Below are 20002 nucleotides of genomic sequence, written 5' to 3'. Positions count from 1 at the left end.
TGCCTCTGAAAAGTCCATCTGAGGGCCACAGAAGCAGAGACTGGAAGTCCCAAATCACAGAAGAGAAAACTGAGGTTCTAATGACAATAAAAGACATTTTTCTGGAGCCTCTCCTCTCCTTCCAAAGCAGCTGCAGGTCAGAGCCAGACCCCGCCCCTGGCCCTCCTGTCCGTGAGCGTTAATTAACCTCTGGACCACACTGTAAAGCAAACTAAAGAACTGTCCTACGTCCACGTAGACAATTTTATAACTCAGGGGGGTTTCATTTAATGCAATGTTTTAAACGGTTTTTGCCCATGAAATAGAAGGACAAGTAGAATTGGCTCTGGCGAGTCTGGCTAACGCCCCAGTCAGGGTCGTGAAAGTTCCTTTAATACTCAGCTGTGCCCAGTCGTCAGAGATGTGAAGGAGCCACGGATTTTTTGTAACCGCCTTGATAGCACTACGTGGCCCATCTTGCCAAATGCAAATCGTTTTTATTATCTTGGGAATTGAACCAACTTTTTCAAAGTCTGAACTCATGGCAAACCCACACATTTTAGAAAATTTTTAAAAATCAGCAAAACCCAGAGCTCCCACATGGTCCCGGAACTAACTGCTCTGTCATTTGGTAAAAGCTTCGCCTTCATTCGTTCAATAAGCACTGTGCTTGCTGAGCGTGCACTTGGGCCATGTGCAGTTCCAAGCGCCAGAGACGCAGCTCAGGCCCCGACGGCAGGAAGCTCTGCCCTGGTGGCTTCCTCTCTACCCCACTAGGCCCCGCCTTGGTCTGCAGGGAGCCACAGTGGCCAGTTTGGACTCGGGCTGGGTAACTTGGGTATCTCATTGGCTGGTCTTCAGCGGAAGCACCAAAATATCAATACGAGGAGGGGCGTTGCCAGAACAATCTATTTGGAAGAGAGTATGATGCAGTTGGAGACTTGTCTGGGTGCCCAGCAAGCCTACTATTTTTACCAAGATGGCATGTTACAGGATGCGTAAAAATAGCAAAGTTTTCTAACACACACATACACACACACACACACACACACAACTTTTGCTTGCACTTTCTCTAAGCTTGGGAAAATATTATTTGATCAGATCAAATACTATGCACATATGTTTTTAATTTGGAGTGGCTGTGGGAGATGGAGATGGATGTATATCACTGGGGACCAGCAGCCCTCCCCCATCCTGGTGTCCTTGACAGCTGCCTCTCTGAGTGAGCTACTAACATTTAAGGTTTAGGAGGACACCTGGACTTCAGGTTGCTCAGAAATCAAATTCCCGAGGCCTATTTGAGCTCGGATCAGCTAAGCTGAACTAGAGATGTAACTGTTATAAAATATTGTTGTTCCACACAGTGCTGCATGACTTTGGGCAAGTCGCCGCCACTCGGAACCTCTTGTATCAGAGGTATGGTCACACCCTCCACCGTAAGATTCTGCAGTGTGGTCCTTCAGCATTATTCTAGCCCCAGCTCAAGATATTAGCCTGAAATGTCGTTTTGCCTCAGGTGACAAATTCTTATTTTCAATCAGTGCAGAAACCCAGTGGGCCCAAGAACCATCTTTCATCCTGGATTCTACTTCTGCAGGTGACACAATCCCAAAATTCTTCATGAAACAGTGGATGCTCCCTGGAGTCCAGCTGTCCAAGTCCCAGCTCTGCCATTCACCAGCTGCGAGGCCAGCAAGTTACACCACCTCTCAGGGGCCCGGTTTCCTCATCTATAAAATGGGGCTGAAACATGACCGTGTCGCTCCTCGGATTAAAATGAAATCTGGTAAAGGACTCGGTCCACTGCCTGGAACACAGGAAATGCTCATTTAATTCTGGTCTGATCCAAAGAGATGGACAGCAGCGTCTTTTTCTTCTGAGTTGCAGTGAATCTGAATTGTTCTGTTTGGAGAATTTCAGGAACACCCTGGGCCACGATAGGGTTGATGTTGAATATTGTAATGTTGAACCAAAGAGTCATCGAGCATTCATTTCATTCACTTTGTTCTAAAAAGCACACGGTTTCTGCTTTCTAGCCCCGGAGTGAGCCAGGCACTGCCTGTGGGGGAAAATTGGGGCATTACTGCCCCTGAAAGAGACATTTGAGTCGCCCTCAGCTTTCATCAGTCCCAGACTCAGAGACATCTTCCCCCTTCCCTCTAATTGCTTCTCCCCTTCTGAGGCCTAATTTCCTCTGCACTCGCCTGCTTCTTGCAAGGGAAAAATTAGTGCCTCCTCATGAGAGGGGGCCCTGGCTTGGTGGCATGGTGGCAGGGCAGGGATGTCCCTGACCCCAGGAATAACTTAGATCTGCCCGGCTGTTCCCAAAGGTGGGGTCACCTCCCACTGCCCTGTGCCACAGCCTGGGGTGGGAGTGGGGGGGCACCGATGGGCCCACGATGGCCTCACCGGCCCCCACCCACTGGATGACCTCACCGCACAGTCGCGTTCCCGGAATCCTCACGTCCGAGCTCGGGTTCCCCACACCCACCCCTGGGACTTTTACGTTGTCTTTTTGGCTCCTCTCTGTTCCCATCGCTAAACAAAGGGAAATCCAACCGGAAAGACTAGGCCGGCGAGCGGCTGCTGGGGTGGGGAGGGCGGAGGAGGTGAATGCTTTGCAGCCCTCAGATTTTCCCTAAATTGGCCAATTTCGCATCAATAAGTGCCTCATCCATCACCACCACCTTTCAGGTGATTTTCTGTGATGGGGTTTCAGGAGGCACTTAGCGTCTTATACACAATTTCTTTACAAAGTCAGTTTTTCCATCATCGAGCATTCTCAGCACTGAAATAAAAATAGGCAGAGCTTTGCTACTAAAATAGCTCTTTTTCTACCAGGCCCCACTACCCAGAAATCCCTTTCAGAGACCTGTATGCTTTCTTGAGCCCACAGGCCGAGAGACAGAGACAGAGACAGAGAGCGAGCTAGACAGGCTGACCTCTAGTCCAGTGAGGGCTTCACCCACTCGGCCCTGCTTCCTTGCTGTGTGACCTTGGGGACGACACCTCACCTCTCTGAGCAGCCTTTTATTTTCTGTGACGTGGGGAAACTGATAACACCCACACATTGCCTTGAGGGCCAAGTGAGGAGGAGAGTATTTTGGACACCGGAATGTATTTTATAAACAAATATAAGGGATTAAGAACCAGTATAGAATAAAGGCCATTAAAGACTGACGTTAGGTGACTCTCATCTGTTTCATCTTTTTTTTTTTTTTTTTAAATTTAAAAGAGCTCTTAATAATAAAAGCTGTTAATAAGTATAACAAAATTCTAGGGAAATAAACATTGCATCATCATTGGCAAGGCTTTCTCTTTAGTGGAATATAAATTGCGTGTTATAATTGACGGCGCCTTCGAGGAGATGAGGTACATTACGTATACATTTAACCAACCGGCTATCACCCGTGTGTCGTATAGGGCTCTCTTCCCTTCACATTTTATGTCGCTAGTATCGCAAACCGACCTGCCTGAGCCATTGGCCTCCTGCATTAAGAAGTCGCCGACGCCCTCGTCCGGGGCAAACGTTTAGACGCACAATTAGTACCTCCCCTTGAAAGGTAAACTGCACAGAGTAGAAACAGGATGTGCTCCTTGTAAAGCAGAGGCTCTCGGTGGGAGCGAGCTCCTGGGCAGGGCTGGAACCGAGGGTTCCCGGGGAGCTCACCTGCTGTGTGATCTCCGCCTGGCTCTGTCCCTCTCTGGGCAGCTTTCTGTCTGAGGCTGACGCCTCTGCTCTGGGACTAGGAGAGAACCGCAGTTCCTGGTGTTCAGGGCTGCGGGGTGGCCAGTGGAGATGAGAGGGAGGGATGGCTTTCAGGCGGGAGACAGGCCGGGCCTCAGTTTGAGAGCGCGCCCCCCCCCCAGCTCACATCGGGGCTCAGGCCCCAGGGTCCTCATCTGGAAAGTGGGGATAAAACAGGGACACCATGCAGAACTGGCGCCAGGGATGCATGAGCTCGCGTGGGAAGTACCTGGCTGAGGGTGCGGCCGCGCACCTGAGCGCGCCCCAGGTCCGGCTCCCGCCTCTGGGAGGCACTATTGCCCTGTGCGCTCACCCCGGCCCGGCGTGGCCCGGTCGCAAGGTCCCTTCCCAGTGGGGCCGCTCCTACATCTGCCACCTCGGACCCGTTCCCGGAGCGCCGGCCGCTCCCTTCGCTTGGATGGAGCCGGTGACACCCTCTCGGGCGGGTGGCGAGGCCCCGGGGAGAGGAGGGGTGTGCACGGCCGCGCACCAGAGCGCGTCACCCGGGAAGCGCCCCTAAAAGGGGGGCTGTCACCCGCCGCCCGGCGCGTCCCCTGGGCCGCGAGGTGTAAGTTTAATGACGGGGGGCGGGCGGCGGGCGCCGGGCGGCGGGGGTCCCCGCGGGCGCAGCGGCCGCGCCGGTGTCAGCGCGCACTTTCTGACGGCTGGTATTTGGGGAGTAATTGAGCGCGGCGGCCGGCCCGGGGCGAGAGTGGGCCTCCACGAGCAATTAAATGTGATTAGGCCGAGACCTTCGAGATCCAGCTGCGTGATTGATAACCCGGCCGCATTCCTGCCGGGCCCCGGACATCAAACGGGCTGCCGGCGGCGGGCGGGGACGCGGCCCTTCCCGGCCCGGCGCTGCCCCTGTCGCCCGCGACGCCCACGGCTCCGGGGGCAAACCGAGGGGCCTGGCCTCCGGCCGCCGGGGGCCGCTCCCCGGCTCCCCCGCCAGGTGCGCCCGGAGGGCAGGGCGCCCAGGGCGCGCGGCGCGGGGAGCCCCCGGCGCCAGGGCGCAGCGCCCGCGGGAGCGAGCCGGGCTGGGCTCCCGGAATCCGGCACGAAATCGCTGGAACCGGGGAAGAAAGAATGGAAACAGAGGCGGAGAAGGGGGTGGGGAGAGAGGGGGACAGGGGGACAGGAATAAATAGAAACCCGAACAATATTAGGAGGCGAAGGGGGGTCGAGGGACTGGAGGAGAGGGGAGCGGAGTGGAGAGGCGAGGGAGCGAGGGGCGAGGGATGGCAGGGAGCTGGCCAGACGGCGGGAAGGTGGAAAATCAGAGGTTTAAAACGACATAAAGTGGGACAGACAGGAAAAGAATGAAGGGAGGAAACGCAGAGAAAAGGGGGTAAGTTGGGCAGGGGGGCAAAGGGGTGAGGGCTGAAGCTGAGGCCGGGAAATGGAGACAAAAGAGTGTGGAAATACAGAAGGAAGAAGCCGGCCTGGCTCCCTGGGTCCCACCCGGGGTCACTCCTGGATTCCCCCCCCCAGCCCCTGCCGGCCTGGGGCAATTCCATGCCCAGAGCCTGGTGCCCCCGGGGGGGAGCTGGCATTTGCCCCCAACAGCCTGACTCCAGCCCAACCCCAGCCCCAGGCCAGCGCCTTCCCCTCCAGGCTGCAAGAGGGGCGCCCCTGCCCCCAAGCCCGGAGGGAACAGTGGGCTCCCTGCACCCCAAGCCTGGCCCGCCACCCCCCCCCAGCCTTAAACCACAAGTTGGAGGTACTGGGGGTTTCCGGGCCTTTGCCTGGGGTTCCCTGGAGCCTCCGGAGCCAGGGAACAGTTTCTGTCTGTGCTGACTCCACAGACAGGATCAAAACAGCATGAAAGAAATCCAAGAGAGAACGCCGGGCAGAAGCCGGACTTCTAAAACCCCCTTCCGCCCCCGTGGGCTTCAATATTAAACCCCCCAGGAGCCTCAGACACTGTATTAATTAGTGCAACCACCCATGAAAAGTTGGGTTTGGAGCGGCATTCTTTGCCCTGTGTGAAAAACCAACTCTAATAAACAATTGTTCAGTTGGCCTGTTGCCGCTGGTAAATTACATAGCATTAAAAAAATAATGCTTTTCATATTAGGCACTAATTAAAGGTTGGGACAGCTTTAAAACAAGAGAGGGAGGGGGGAAATCAAAGAAAATATAAAAATGTTCTTTCAAGAGTTATGGGAGGTTAATAAAGTATGTCTGTTAGAGCGAGTCTACTTTGCCCCCAGCTACAGCCAGGCTGGAGCCGCCGCAATTGGGTCTCAATAAGATAATGATATTCCTTTCTCTGCTATTAAAAGCCTCCCAGTGCAAACTTAAAATGATTTATTTAATTTAGGAAATTATGAGGTGTAACTTCAAAGCCCGAGCCGTTAGTAATGGAAAATACCAGGTTGTTTAAAATTATAATAATAATTGTTTGGGACATCAAAGTGTTTTCATCAACAAATGCTGAGGGGTCCGGAGGAGGCTGGAGGGAGTCGCGGGAGGTGGAGGGGGTTTGGATTTGATTATTACGAACCTTATCAGGGCAGGGTTCAGGATTCCCGCGGCCCGGTCCTCTCGCTCTGCTTTGAAGCAGGGCTATTTCGGAAAGTAATTTTCCCTGCTTTTTATTTAGTTCCTAGCAGGGAGGAGGTGAGAGTGGCTTGGGGGTGGGAGAGGGGGAGAGGGGTCCAGGACCTGACGGCCGACTTTCCCTCGCTGCTCTCCGACCCGCTTCATTAAAGATGCCCTCAGCATCGCCGATCTGGAGAGGATTGTTCTACTCAACGTGGAGGGGAGACGGGCGCGATCAACTCCGCCAGCCGGGCCCTGGGATCCCGGGGAGGGTGTGAGAGGGAGAAAGACGGGGCTCCTTTATACAGGAGGGTTATGTTTATTCCAAACCCAGCAGTGGAGGGGGGGGAACGGCCTCTCCAACCCGTGGCAAATGAGCGGCTTTTATAGCAAAGAATGGCCGTGGGAGTTTTCATTCGGCCGACGAGGCTCTGCTCAAAGGCAGGGCTCCTCTTTTCAGCCGGGCCAGGCGGCCGGTTTGCGTTCCGCCTGCGTCCGGCCCGCGCCCGCGCCGGGCCAGGCCTTCCCCGCCTACCTGCCGGCCCTGCCCTGGCGTCGCCTCCCCAGGGCTCCACGGGGTCGATGGTCAGCCTGGGCCCCAGGTCCCATGGGAGAGAGAAGTGGGGTCCTGGCTAGGAAGCGCCCACAGCAGTTAGGGGTGGGAAAGGGGATCCAGAGGGAGGCCCCTGACCTGGGCTCTCGGGGCTGCGGGATCTGGACAGCTCTGCGGGCCCCGCGTGGGGTCTTGGAGGCTCCTGCGTGGCCGGCCTTTGCCAACCCTCATGCCCACCACCCGCTGAATCCTGAGGCTGCCACTGACTGGCGCTGTGCCCTCAGGGAGCCACCTCCCTGAGCCTCAGTTTCCCCGAACCGTAAGCATCGGGATAACACCTCCCGTGGGGTACGCTCTCCCTGAACGGGGTGGCTGAGAAAATGCCCGGTCCCGCACTTAGCAGGAGCTCAGCAGAGGACATCCGCCCCTTTCTTCCCCGCTTCCGAAAGCGGAGCTGCCTCCCCGGGAAGTTATGGATGCAGCGCTGAAAGGATGGGAGGGTGAGTGGGTGTGCGTGCCAGGCCTCTGGCAGCCCAGGCCAGGGTGGCCAAAGCCGCAGGCAGGGCATCTTCGGCTTGAATTACCCAGGCTGCGGGGTCCTTGGTGAGTCGGGGTCCCCCTGCCGCCACAGCTGTTGGTCTGGTCTCTGAAGGCACAACAGGCCTTCCCTTGGCGGGGACCCGGGGACACCGAGTGCAGCTCCAGGGCCAGGCGCGCCGCTGGCCCCGGGGATCTCTCCCCAGGGCTGGGCCCCGCAGCCCGGCGCAGTCCTCAGCTCAGGAACCCCACCCTCCTAGTAGCGCTGGGGTGCGTGTGTTTGAACCTGAGCAGCTCTTTCCCCTTCCTCAGGCTTGTTTTTCTTTGGGATTTCGGGCTCTTGGAGTAACGTGCAGACCAGGCGGTCTTCAATCCACCCTCGGGCCACGCGGGACGCAGCCGCATTTCTCAGAATCGCCCTCTGGTTAACGACTCCTTCTGGGGCAAACCCAGCCTTAACCTGAGCCGAGGACGTCTCCGGACCCCGGACCCCGGCTCGGGTCGCCCGAGGCTGCGGGGTCCCAGCGGCGCCGGGAAGCTTGGTGGACGAGCTAATTGGAGACCAGAACTTGGGGGCTGATGGCGGAGCCAAGGAGGGCTTTGGGCTTTGGTAGACGCATCTCTTAAATGGGGGAGGCTGGATTCCGGGCTGGGATTCAGAGTTTGGACTGGGGAGGCCCAGCCGGATGGCAAAGGCGCACTCTTGGGGAGGTTTGGGACACTCCGTGGGCTCAGCTCGAGAATGGAGCAGCCGAGCGGGAAGAAACCATCTCCAGCTCGGAGCAGATTATGGGTTTGGATCACTTTTGCGCTGGGGCTGTGAGACCTCTGAGGCTCGCGGCCCGACCCCTGGGAGCCACCGCCCGACTTTCACAGTGGGTGTCCTCAAAAAAAAACCGTGGGACAAAAGCGCTAGTCCTAGTATGCGCCAGCTGCTGGTCTCCCCACCGAGCAATTTCCGCCAGTTCTCGGTTCCCTTCAGCCCCATTTCCAGGGTCGCAAGGGCTTCTCATCGGGTCTGGGGAAGGTGTGATGCATCCGAAGGCACTTCTCCTTTATTTGTACAACAAAAGCAGAATTTAAGATGCTTCTCAGCTTCCCCTGCCCATTACCCATTTATTTTAATAGTGAAGCCTGAAGCCTGGGCCTGACCCCGGTTCTGTAGCCAGTGGAAAGAGGCCAGAAAGCAAAGGGGACTGGAATGAACCGCTGTCCCCTAACAATCACCACCGAAGAGAGTATTTGCCGGGGGCCCTGTCCTGGGAAGGAGCTGGGAATGGCCAAGGGAGCCGATTCGACACACTCCGCACAGAGCATCTACTTACCGCCCCCATTTGCAAAGGACCACAGGTTCCCCTCCTCAGCTTTAAGCTTGTTGTTTCCATAGATGGGAAGTTTCAAGTTCACGACCTTCCCTTGCTCGTCCACAAAGCCCTCGGATGCTGGCCGGCCCGTCCGGCCCCTCGGCCCCACCGCCTCTCTCTCCCCTAAGAAAAACTTCCCTCCTTTTCCAAGAGCGACCCAAGCTGCGGAGGAAACATCTCAAAGTATTTTGCTGTTTTCAACGGACTCCCCCCCTCCCCCCAGTGAATCTGGGCACAACTCTTGATTCACATTAAAATAATAATAAAAATCACCAGCTTCGCACCCCCCACCCCAGCCAATTGGGTGGCATTTTCGAGCTAAGCCCAACTAAGAACAGAGCGAGAATGCCTCTGAAAAGAACCGAACTTGGACAAACTTTACTGCAATAAAACAAATGTTTAATTTAATTCGGAATAAGAGATAAGAAATAACTCTTCAATAAAATATATAAAATTATACAAGACACCCTTTCAAAGGGATGACGTATGCGGGCGGGGGAGGGCAGAGATGGGCGGGAAGATGAAATACCAGGGAGCTAAACGGGCGGCGGGGACACCTCTTCAGCAAGTCAAAGCACGGCCTTACCCTCTGCCCCCAACAGGTTAAAAAAGTATATAAATTTCCCTAATACGTTTAGCACATACAATAGGTACACACACAGAGAAAGCATGATTTTTTTTTTTTTTCCTTTCTGGATCTAGTCATTGTTCAAGAATATTTAGCATATAGGTAAATGGTTACAAGACATTTTTCAAAGCAGAGAATTAACTACACCCCTCCCCCCGAATCACTTTCGCAGTGTGAGGACTGAGGTACCTCGCCTTTCACAGAAACCCTCAATTCCTCTCCCGTGATCTGAAATGCAGTTAAGCAACAGCCTGGGGAGGAATTAGGAAGTCCTCCCATCTTCCACCTTAGCCCGAGGCTAGCTGTCTTCTCAGCCCCCTTTTATTGATCTTACAAAAAAAAAAAAGTAGAATTTTAACTGGGTAACAATCTGAGTAACAATGTAGCCATGGGAGGGGGGAGGGGGGATAGGGCCAAATACGGTAGCATCTAATTAGTTTTTATAATGCCTGGAAGACTGCAAACACGTGAGGTGTCCCTGTCACTTGGAGGAATCTCTCCACATCTATTGCCTACGCACTTTGTGTCTAATTCTAATATTTGTTTTCCTTAAGCAAAAAGCCAATCGTTCCACCAAATTTCAGCAATTTTAGAAAATAGCTTGTCTCCCCCTATAAGAAAAAAAACCAAATGAACTTCAGCAGTCTCTTTTAGGTGATATATATATAAAAAAAAGTATATATATATACACACACGTATCTAAAGTTTGCCTTTGAAAATAATTTGACTTTTTATGTCCGCTGTATAAAAATGTGTTCTATTTTATTATATATATTTATATATAAAAACCGTCCGAGCCAATCTTTGGGAAAGAAGGGAGCGTCTGGATGCGTGTCCAGCCTAAAGAACGAACTGAGCGGGGTCTGCGGCTGTGAGCCTCACTGCTTAGGGGGTGCGCGAGGTCTGCAGAGGGGGCGCTGGCTTGGCACTGCTTCCTGGAGGGGGCGGGGGCACTGAAACAAGCATCCGTCCTGGAGTCCCCTGAGCAGCCTTCCTTAGGAGAGATGGTACATGCCGTATCCGACTGGCGTGGCATAGAGTCCGACGGGCGGGATGGGGAGCACAGGTCTGTGGAAAGGGTAGGACGCCCCGTACAAGGACGCCGCTTGCAGGGGCGAGTTGATGGGGAACGGGAGGCTGAAGCCGGAGGGCAGCATGGGCTTCGCAGCCATCTTCAGCTTTTCCAGTTCTGCCTCCTGCAGTCTTTTCGCCTTGGCCCTCCGGTTCTGGAACCAGATTTTGACCTGGGTCTCTGTGAGGTTCAGAGAGCTGGAGAACTCGGCGCGCTCGGCGATGGAGAGGTACTGTTTCTGCCGGAACTTGCGCTCCAGCGCCAGGAGCTGCGACGTGGTGAAGGGCGTGCGCGGCTTGCGGTTGGTCTTGTGCTTGCGCAGGGTGCAGGTGGTGGGGCTCATGTGTCCTGCGGGGCAGAGAGCGAGCGAGTTAGCAACGCGAGTGGGCCCCGCTCCAGGCGCGCGCGAGGCCTCCCTCCTCACCTTACAGAGAGACACCTCTGTCAAAACCAGGGGTGGGGTGGTTGTTTTTTGGGGGTGGGGTGGGGGTAGAGAGGACCATATTTAAATAAATAAATGACTTTACTTTTTAAAACTGAGGCTTTTAACAAAATGTTTGGCAATTTCATGGCATAACAGAACTTTCTGTATGGACACAAACAGCCTTAGAGTGATGGAACTCAAACACCTAGGAACAGACCAGACCCCTCCTGAGTCATCTCTGAGAACAAAACCCCACCTCCTCTGAGCTTAATTTCTCTCGTCTTTATAATGGGTGCTTGGGGCCCTGGCCGGGTAGACATTGGTTAGAGCGTCATCCCAAAAAGCCAAGGTTTCGGGTCTGATCCCCAGTCAGGGCACGTACAAGGATCAGCCAGTGAATGAATAAATGAGTGGAACGACAAATCGATGTTTCTCTCTCTCTCCCTCTCCCCTACTTCCCCTAAAAAAGAAAAAAAAATCAATAGAATTGGGGGCTGGGTTCAGAATAACCCTCACCTCCCTTGGATGCCCACATAATCACACATGAGAAATAAAATGAAGAGGGTCTCAGGAAAAGGTGGTCAGCCCCCCTCTGCCACAGGACAAGTTGGACTGTATCAGGGGCGCGCTGACTGACCGACGCAGGCCGAGGGCGCAGATAAGGCCTGTGGCAAATTAGCAGCATCTTGCGCCGGGGGAGCAGCCCCAGCAGTAAACCAGCACAGCTGTCATTCCATCCAGCCTGCAGACTATAAAGCCTGCACATCTTACAGATGTGGGGTGGGCTTTCTGGCCGGGCGCTTCTGTAATATAAACTTTACTAAGAAGGAGAGAAAAATTAGCTCGCCCATAAATGTAAACGTCAGGGGAAATCACGCCGCCTCCGAGTTTGGAGCATGTGATGACATCTCAGTCATCTCTGCCCATTCTGTGGCCTGGGGCCAACGTGTAAATGATTAGTTTGTCGCCAGGATTTAGAAAGAGAGACTAACAAGCGAAATAAAGGTGTGCCAGCAGCGTCCAGACCCCATGTTTAAACCGGATTCAATTATAGGAAGTCACAGGCCCGGGCACCCTGTGGTTCCCGCATCAGCTCACTTTGGGCTTCTTTTCCTCAAGGGGAGGGGGGAGGAGTGTGGGGCTGGGGGGCAGATTGCTAAACAATTAATTTGCTGTTATTTGGCTTTTATGAGCTATGCTAATTTTCCAGATGTAGCCACAGTAATAACTCCAGAGGACTCAAGGGGAGAATGTCGCATTTCTTGTTTTGTTACTTTGGTGGCCCGAGAAAGAGTTTACACTTCATACTTGAGGGTGACACAGCACAAGTCCCAACCCAGCCTCCATTTCCAACAAGCAATAGAGCTGTCCCGGTGTGACATGATTAACCATCACTTTAAGTGACTAAAAAGAAAGAGGCAGTGGGTTCTGCAATCAATCAGAGAACCAGAAGTCTGGGAGAGGGGTGGGTGAGAGGTGACCACAGAAGTCTACCTTCTGCATATGCTAATCCCTAAGTAAACCAGGGCACCTGCTCTTTAATTTACAAATAAACTAACCACCCCGTCTGAGGCTCCAGGACTGTGTGAAATCCTCAGCCCTCCCAAACCTGGCCTGGCTCTCTGGAGGACCCAGCCGCGGGGGCCCAGACACCCAGCTCCCGGTGTCTCCGTCTGATCCCGCTCTAAGTTTGGAGGCAACTGCGACTCCCGGCGCGGTCCCTCGGGCTGCTCCTTGGGGCTGCATTTGAATGATGAAATCCAGGAGACGGGGGATCCCACACGTGCATCAAAGCCGTGAAGTTAGGAGGCTTCCTCCCAGCCCACCACTCCCCTCCCCGCCCCCCATTTTAAACCAGCCAGAGGAAGGATGCGATTATACAAAGCAAAACAGCATTTATCCTACTTCCTCTCAATAACAAAACCGGGCCTAGGCGGGTGGCTCCCTCCCGCCCCAGGCTCCCTAGCGGGGAGCTCCCAGGACCCAAGGCTCCTGCCTCAGTGCTCCCCTGGCCATCTGCAGGCCCCAAGCACCAGTCACCTACGTTTTGTTTTAAAACTCAATCCTTTCTCGGAATCTCCGGTTTTCCTCATGGGAAGGCCGTACCCAGGGCCCAAGGCGGACTTGCTCAGCAGGGAAGCTGGATTACACTTGGTGGTAGGGATGTTTACAGAGTTAAGTGGGGAATTGCCATCCCAGAACCCAGAGGCCTAAGGGAGTGGGATTTCTGACCTCTGGACACGGGTCCCTGTAAGGCCTGAAACCCTGATGTGCCGCGGGGCACTGACCCAGGCCCAGGAATCCGTGGGCACACGGTATTTGTCAAGAATATTAAGTCCCTTAAAGTTTATGAGCCTCTATTTCCCCATCAATAAAATGGGAAAATAATACTGATCCCGCAGTGAGGCTGTGATAAATGTTAGAATGCCCAGGGCCCCGTCCTTCAGTGTTCCCCACGTTTTTCCGTCAAGCCCAAACTCGTGTGTAGATTCCTCCGGACTCTGCAGCAATGCCCTCATCTGTTCCTAGGAGGCCGGCGGCTGCCACACAGATCAGATAAGATAATACGGTTAAAAGTGCTATAAAGCACCGAGCAAACTAGTGTTTAAATTCTCTGAGCCCTTAATCTCCACACCCTTTGAATCTTTTAGAGTTTCTATCAGGGTGGAGAGACATGCCAGAGGGGACAGCCACTGACGCCTGCCTGGGTATAGATAGGGCCTCATTTTGTTCACAAAATACTGTGCATCTCCAGCCTCCAGGGTCGACAGATAGAAACGGATAGTTATGCGGTTGTCCGGGGGTTTGGAAAAAGTCCCTCCACAGGCCCCCTCTTGCCCAGCTTTCCCAGAGGGACACTGGGGGGTAGAAAACCCTTCAAGACCAGGAGATGGAAGTAAAAGGAGTTCTGGGGGACGACTTCTCCAAATTGCAAAAGGATCCGGGGCCCCAAAATGGATGCTCAAGTTGGAGGAGCCCTTGGCCCTCCTGGGCCCGGCTCTGCGCCCTCCCGCCTCGTTGGCAGGAAGCGGGGTGCAGGTGCACGGACCTCCGCTCAGTCTCTCCGGGGAGAAGGCGCGGCGGCGGCCCGGGCCAGGACCCCGGGGCCCCAGCCCCATCCGGCCGCTGCTGCTGACCGGCGGCAAGCAAGCCGGTCCTCTTAAAGGTAAAGCCCGGGGGTCTGAGAAAGGGCATCGCCGCAGGTCCCCTGCCTCTGCCTGCACCTCGGGGTTCCCGCGACGACTGGGGTCTGTGCGCGCCCAGCGCCGCTGGAATGCGGTTAATGATTCCCGTGCGCCCCGCGGAGCCCCCGCGCCTCACACCCCAGCCCGCTCCCAGCGAAGCCGGGACCTCGCCGCGCGGTGCCGGCCGCGGGGACGGCGTTTCCTCCACGCATCCGTCTCTGCCACCTTCCCTCCGCGAGACCCCGCTTCCGACGCCCGCGGGACCCACGGAAGACAATGTTTTCCATCCAATATCGGGTTAGATTTCCGTGGGCTCATCTTTAAAAGGTGGCACACCTCGCAGGGCGGTGACCTTGACGCCCCCTGCACTCCCCAGGCAAGAGACCCCGGTGGGGCAGTGAAACAAAGCTAAGAGAAGTGGCCGAAGCGCAGGGCTGGGGGCTGGAGAAGCCGATAAGGCAGCGCCCCCGCAAACCCAGCTGGGGCTCGCCCTCCGCACACCCGGGAGTCCGCAACCGGGTGCGACGCCGCACGGCGAGGGCACCCGCATCACGCGCTGCGCGGCCAGTGCCCACGGGGCGTCCTGGATGCGGCCGGCGCGCTCAACTCTGGAGGCATAACAAGGGACCCCAAACAGCTGCGCCTGCTTCCCAGGGCGCACAGCGCAGAGGGGACCTGCGCCCCCGGCCTGGAAACCAGCCCCGGCTCCCTCGGGGACCCCTCCGTCCCCTCCCGCGCGCACTCACTCGGCGGCGGCGAGTATCTGCCGGGCTCCTGCATCCACGCCGCTCCGTCTTCCGAGTTTTCCGACTTGACCGAGGCGGTCTCGAAGGGCTTGACCAGCGCCCCGGGGCTGTGCGCGTCCCGGGCGCCGTGTCCCGGCAGCAGCAGCGGCCGCAGGGTGGCCCCGGCGGAGGCGCTTTCGGCCGGCCGAGGGGACGCCTCCTTGGGCGGCTTCTTGTCCGACATGAGCGCCTCCACGCTGAAGGGCAGGCTGGAGACCTTGACGCGGCGCTCCTCCGCCGCCCCCTCGGCGCCCCCGGGCCCCGGGCCCGGCCCGGCCACCCTCGCCGGGCCCTCCTCATCAGACGAAAACAGGTCATTGCCTTTGGACGGAGAAGCCATGACTCCTCTGCCCCCTGAGCTCCCGGCGCGCGACTCGGCTGGCAGCCCGGCGGCGGCGACTCAAACTTTTTGGGGGGGAGACGGGAGGGGCGCGCCGGGAGCCGAGCCTTTCCTCCGAGGGGAAGTAGGAGACACGGGCCAGCCAATCCGCGCCGGCCCTGGCGCTGACGTCACGGGCGCTCGCCTCTCATTGGCTCTTCCGGCAGAGGCTGGGGCCTCCCCCCTCCCCCCCTGTTTGAAATAAATTAGGAGTTAATTACAGGAGCAGTCAGCAGAGTTGTTATTAGACGATCCCTCAAGGGTTATAATCACGCCAAAACTGAAAAGTCCAAGGCGTAATTAAGGCCGATTATTTAAAGAGGAAGTTCTCCGAGTCCCATTTCTTCTCTCTTTTGACCCCTCTTTTGAAAAGCTGCCCCGCGCCCGCGGCACACCCCTCCCCGCACCCGCGGAACGCGTGGAGAGGCCGCCTCCGATCCTGCGAAGACACGCACGAAGCGCCTACTATGCGCCGAGGCTGTGCTAACTTTGCAGCTGTAAGGGGTCGGCCCTGAACACGCGCCAGCCTCCCTCGCTAAAGGAAATAAGACACGCTGGGCGCTTAGGGGACTGTTTCGCACCGTAGGCGCCCAAGGGCGTCCGCTGTCACCGTAAATCCCCTGGAAGAAGAGAGGCCGGGCGAGCCCAGAGGTGGCCAGGGGGTGCCCCCTCCCAAACAGTTCCGACGGGACAGATGAAGCCAGCGGCCCCCGTGCCTTCCACTCCAGAAGAAAACCCGGGCACTGAGGAACTTCCCCCACATGCGCGCGTGGTGTGTGTGCGTCGGAGCCTGTGTTTGTTATGGGAGCTTGGGTGCCAGTGTTTGCCTTCCAGGGGGAGGAGAAGGGAAGACAAGGCACGATAACATCTAATGCCTCCCTCCTGCAAATCTCAGAAATTCAGGGTTCCAAGTTTGCACACCCCTGGCCTGTGGACCTTTTAGGGAGCACATTTTTGTTCATTGCACCTGGTTTAAAAAGGAAAGAAGAAAGAGAGAGAGAGAGAAGAAAGAAAAGTCTCCGCCCACTCCAAATTATACCCTGGGTAATTACATCTCAAACTTTATTGATGACCGTCTCAGTCCAGGGAAGGGGAGAGAGGAGCTGAGCTTCAAGTGCACAGAGGCCTGAGATCTCTGCAGGCCTTGGAGCCAAGACCCATGGACCCACATGACCCTTCCCAGGCTGCAGCTGCTTTTCCCTGTATCTGAACCACTTTTGCGCAAGTGAGGAGGTAAATAGAAGTCTCCCAGCTCAGGGCCTTGCGCACAGCATGCGCTTGCTACACAGTTACCAGAGCCTTGGAAGGAAGAGACATTGTGTCTGTACTGAAATGACTAAGGCTTGGAGGCTCCCTCTCACTTAGAGTCTTGGAAACTTGGCCCCCAGACCCCCTTGCCAGAGCACCTCTCTGATGCCATGTTTCCTTCCCCCCAAACCTCTGCCTGGGCTGAGACTGTGCTGGATCAGGATAACCGAACAGGCGTTATCTGAATCTCAGAAGATAAAACCAGCCTGCACCCGCTGGCTAATTCAATGTGATTAGAAATGGTCCTGAAAAGTTAAAAAGTAAAGAAGTCCTAGCCGTGGCCTTCTAAAACCTCGGAGTCCCTCTCCCACAAGGGACATGCACAATTCTTTTTTTTTTTTTCTCCTTCCTTCAACAAAATGGAAAAGCAGAGAAAGTTAAACAACAACAAGCTATCTGGAGATGTGTGCATTTTCCCCTTGAGTCATACCTGAGGATGGTTGGCTTGATATGCATCTCAAATACAGCACTGGTAAATCCAGATTATGACCTGTGCCTTCTAGAAGTACCCAGCAAGGGGCAGGACCTGCATTTTGGAAACAAACCTGAAATTCGTTGAGCCCCTAGGTGCCAGAGTGGACAGATGGTTTGGCTGCCAGTTGGCCTGTACCCAGCACCGTTTTATCATTGTTGCTGCAAACTCCTTGTCAATTTAGGGGAACAGAGGCTCATTCCTGGGAAATTAAAATAAAATACTGCTAGAGCCCTTTTATTTTGATGAATTTTTCAGGGGAAGAAGCCTGGTTCTCCTCACTACTCAAGGGTCCTGATGTCCAGACAGAGAAAGACATTTATGAAGCCAGAAATAGGAAAATGCTGGAGATTAAAATAAAACAAACAAACAAACAAACACTAGGTTTTCAAAGCCAGGGTGCCTAGCTCTGATTGTGAGGAGAGATGCCCAGGGGGCAACTAGCCTGCCAGACTCGTCTTCTGCCAGCTCCCTCCCCAGCTCCCTGCTGGGGTGGAGACAATTCAGGAGAGGGACTCACTACAGCTGTGAAAAGGGTGGGACCTCAACACAACTGGAACCCTTGCTGGAGAGCCCCTTCTGTGCCCTCGATCCTGCTTCCTGGCCACAGACCGTGGGCACCTTGCTTTCCCTCCCTCGGCCTGCTTTTTGATCCCTAAAGTGAAAGACAATAACCCCTACCTGAGACGGTTCTCGTGGCGATTTCATTCAATAGGCTACATAAAGTAACTAGAAGGTGTAGGGGAATCAATAAAACATACTGTCTACCAAAAGCAGCAACAATTTATCGACTTTCTCTCTGCCGCATATACAAATGAGGTGCACCGGCCGCCTCCGCGGAGCTCACGGCGGGTTCTTTGTAAAATCTCCGGGGCCGAGAATTAGTCTCGGCTGGAAAAGTGTGTCGTCGCGTAGCGGAGCAGGGGTAGCCCCTGAGCCCAGGGCTGGCTTTGGCACTTAGGGGGCACTCAGTAAAGGCTAGTTCCCGGTGACAGACTCGTCGGGGTTCCAGTGGGAACAGTCCCCACTGAGCGGCAGCTCTGCAGGATGCGCTGGCGCCTGGACCTGTCCTGTCGCATCTCGTGTTCCCCTAACACACCGCTCTGGGCAGAGATTATTTTCTCCAGTTCACAGACGACAAGCCCAAGGCTAAGATGCGTCTAGCACGCTGCCTCGGGTCACGCAGGTGAGAAGTAGGGGGCCGGGGGCCGCCCGGCGCGGCCCAGGCCCCTGCGCGCGGAGCCGCCGCCCTCCGGTTCCCGCGCTCCCTGGTCGGTGCGCTCGCTCGGGGCCCTGCGTGGAGCAGCGGCGCGCGCGCCGCACGTCCCGGGCGAAAACGCTCCTGCCGGCCGCGGAGGGCGGCGCGCACCGCAGCGTCTGCAATGCCCAGGGCCGGCCGCCGGATCCCGGCGGCGAGCAGGGGGCGGGGGAGGGGCGGGAGGGGGCTGTAGACGGGCCAGGGCTGCGGGCAGGCGCCAGGCGCGGGGAGATGAAAGGCGGGCTCCGGGGGAAGGGGCTGCGCCGGGTGACCGGCTCCAGCCGCGCCGGGCGCCCCGCCCCCGCCCCGCCCTCCCCGGCTGCCCGGGGCAGAGGCGGCTGCCCGCGCCGGAGCCGCGTTAATTGCTCTCGGCCCCGGCACTCAGCCTGCACGGAGCCGGGACAACCTCGCTCCGGGAGGAATGACAATTCGCCCTAATGGGACAACCTCGGTCCCAGAGGAGTGACAATTCCTCCTAATGGGCCGCTCGTTAGCGGCCTATCCTCTCGAACCCGGGTATCAGCGGCGGGCAGACAAGCGGGCGCCAACGCCCGCCTGGAATTCCACACGCCGCTGCCCCCGCCCCCAGACCCGTCCCTTCGCTGTGTGACCTCGGGCTAAAGGCTGCCCCTCTCTGAGCTCACTTTTCTTACCTGTGCAGTGAGGACCGGGACTGGGGAAGATGGGACTTCGGCGGGGCGGGCCTCTTTCCAGGCATTTCAGAGATCACTTTCGGAGTTACACAGTGGGAAGGGGAAGGAAACAGGCACTCGGGGTCACTGGTTGAGGTTCTTTGGGGGACGCATCCCTTACTTGCGAGGTTCTGGGTGATCAAACCGGTTTTCTATGGCCGCGGCCTGCCCACTGAGGTCAGGACTGGTGGGAGCCGGGACTGGAGAGCAAGGGCCGCGCAGGTTACCCAGGCTGCGGGAGCCTGGGCTTTCATTGTCCCATTTTACAGATGAACTGCTGGAGGCACAGACCCAGAGACGCTGGCCTGGGAGCTGCTGTGGGTGAGCCTAACTCGGCATGGTCCGGGGAGGCAGCCCAGGACAAGGACACCCTGGGGTGGGGGTGGGGTGGGGGTGGGGGGTAGGGGGAAGGGCAGGCACAGTGCCTCCCCGCCCCCAACTTGAAGCCTGGAGAGGAGAAGGCCGGGGCTTGGAGACTTGGGCTTGCCCCTGGCCACAGCAGGTGTGAGGGCCGCAGAAGGAAAGGGCCAGAGTTCTGCTCCCTCTGCAGTTCTGTGTTCAAATCCAGCCCCACTTCTTACCATTTGCGGCCGGTGATGCCCTGGGGGGTGGCAGTAACTAACCCACTTCAGAAAAGAGCACACTGGGGCCCCATCCGCAGTGGGGCCCCATCCGCAGTGTGGCTGCCGGAAGCTTTGCTTTACAGAACTCCAGGAGCACAGCTGGCCACAGCGGGTGCAGCCCGGCCCGGGGGTGGCGGCCACAGCTGGGGCTCCTGGAGCTGTGGGCCCGCGCGGGGCTGTGGCACTCATTCCGAGTGGGACTCCAGTCTCTCCACCTGTCTGCACCCGGTTTCCTTGTCTGGAATATGGGCGTGTCTAGCATTCAGTAAATGTTGCACAGCATTGTCCTTGCTTAAATCATTATGGATATTACGTTTACCTCCCTTTTCGGTAGATCTGCCTGGCACCACACGTCTGGGGTCCAATGACCCAACGTTGGACAACTTGTGGCACGAGCCTGCAACTTTTTTTTTTAACTCCGTAAAGTGGGCGTAAGTACCCTGCTCTT

The 20002-nt window shown here is 56.3% G+C and overlaps 1 protein-coding gene across 1 annotated transcript; it reads right to left on the bottom strand.

Moving 5' to 3' along the window:
- Positions 1 to 9105: 9105 nt before the first annotated feature.
- On the bottom strand, positions 9106 to 15162 carry MSX2 (msh homeobox 2). The gene is made up of 2 exons (XM_016208771.2): positions 14784 to 15162; positions 9106 to 10776 (listed from the first exon to the last, which is right to left on the bottom strand). The coding sequence occupies exons 1-2, from the start codon at positions 15160 to 15162 to the stop codon at positions 10352 to 10354; spliced, it is 804 nt and encodes a 267-aa protein (XP_016064257.2). The 3' UTR covers positions 9106 to 10351.
- Positions 15163 to 20002: the final 4840 nt, after the last annotated feature.

The sequence above is a fragment of the Miniopterus natalensis genome, chromosome 4 (assembly GCF_054644295.1).
Source record: "Miniopterus natalensis isolate mMinNat1 chromosome 4, mMinNat1.hap1, whole genome shotgun sequence".
Classification (NCBI taxonomy): Eukaryota; Metazoa; Chordata; class Mammalia; order Chiroptera; family Miniopteridae; genus Miniopterus; species Miniopterus natalensis.
This window is presented reverse-complemented; position numbering and strand designations above follow the sequence as displayed.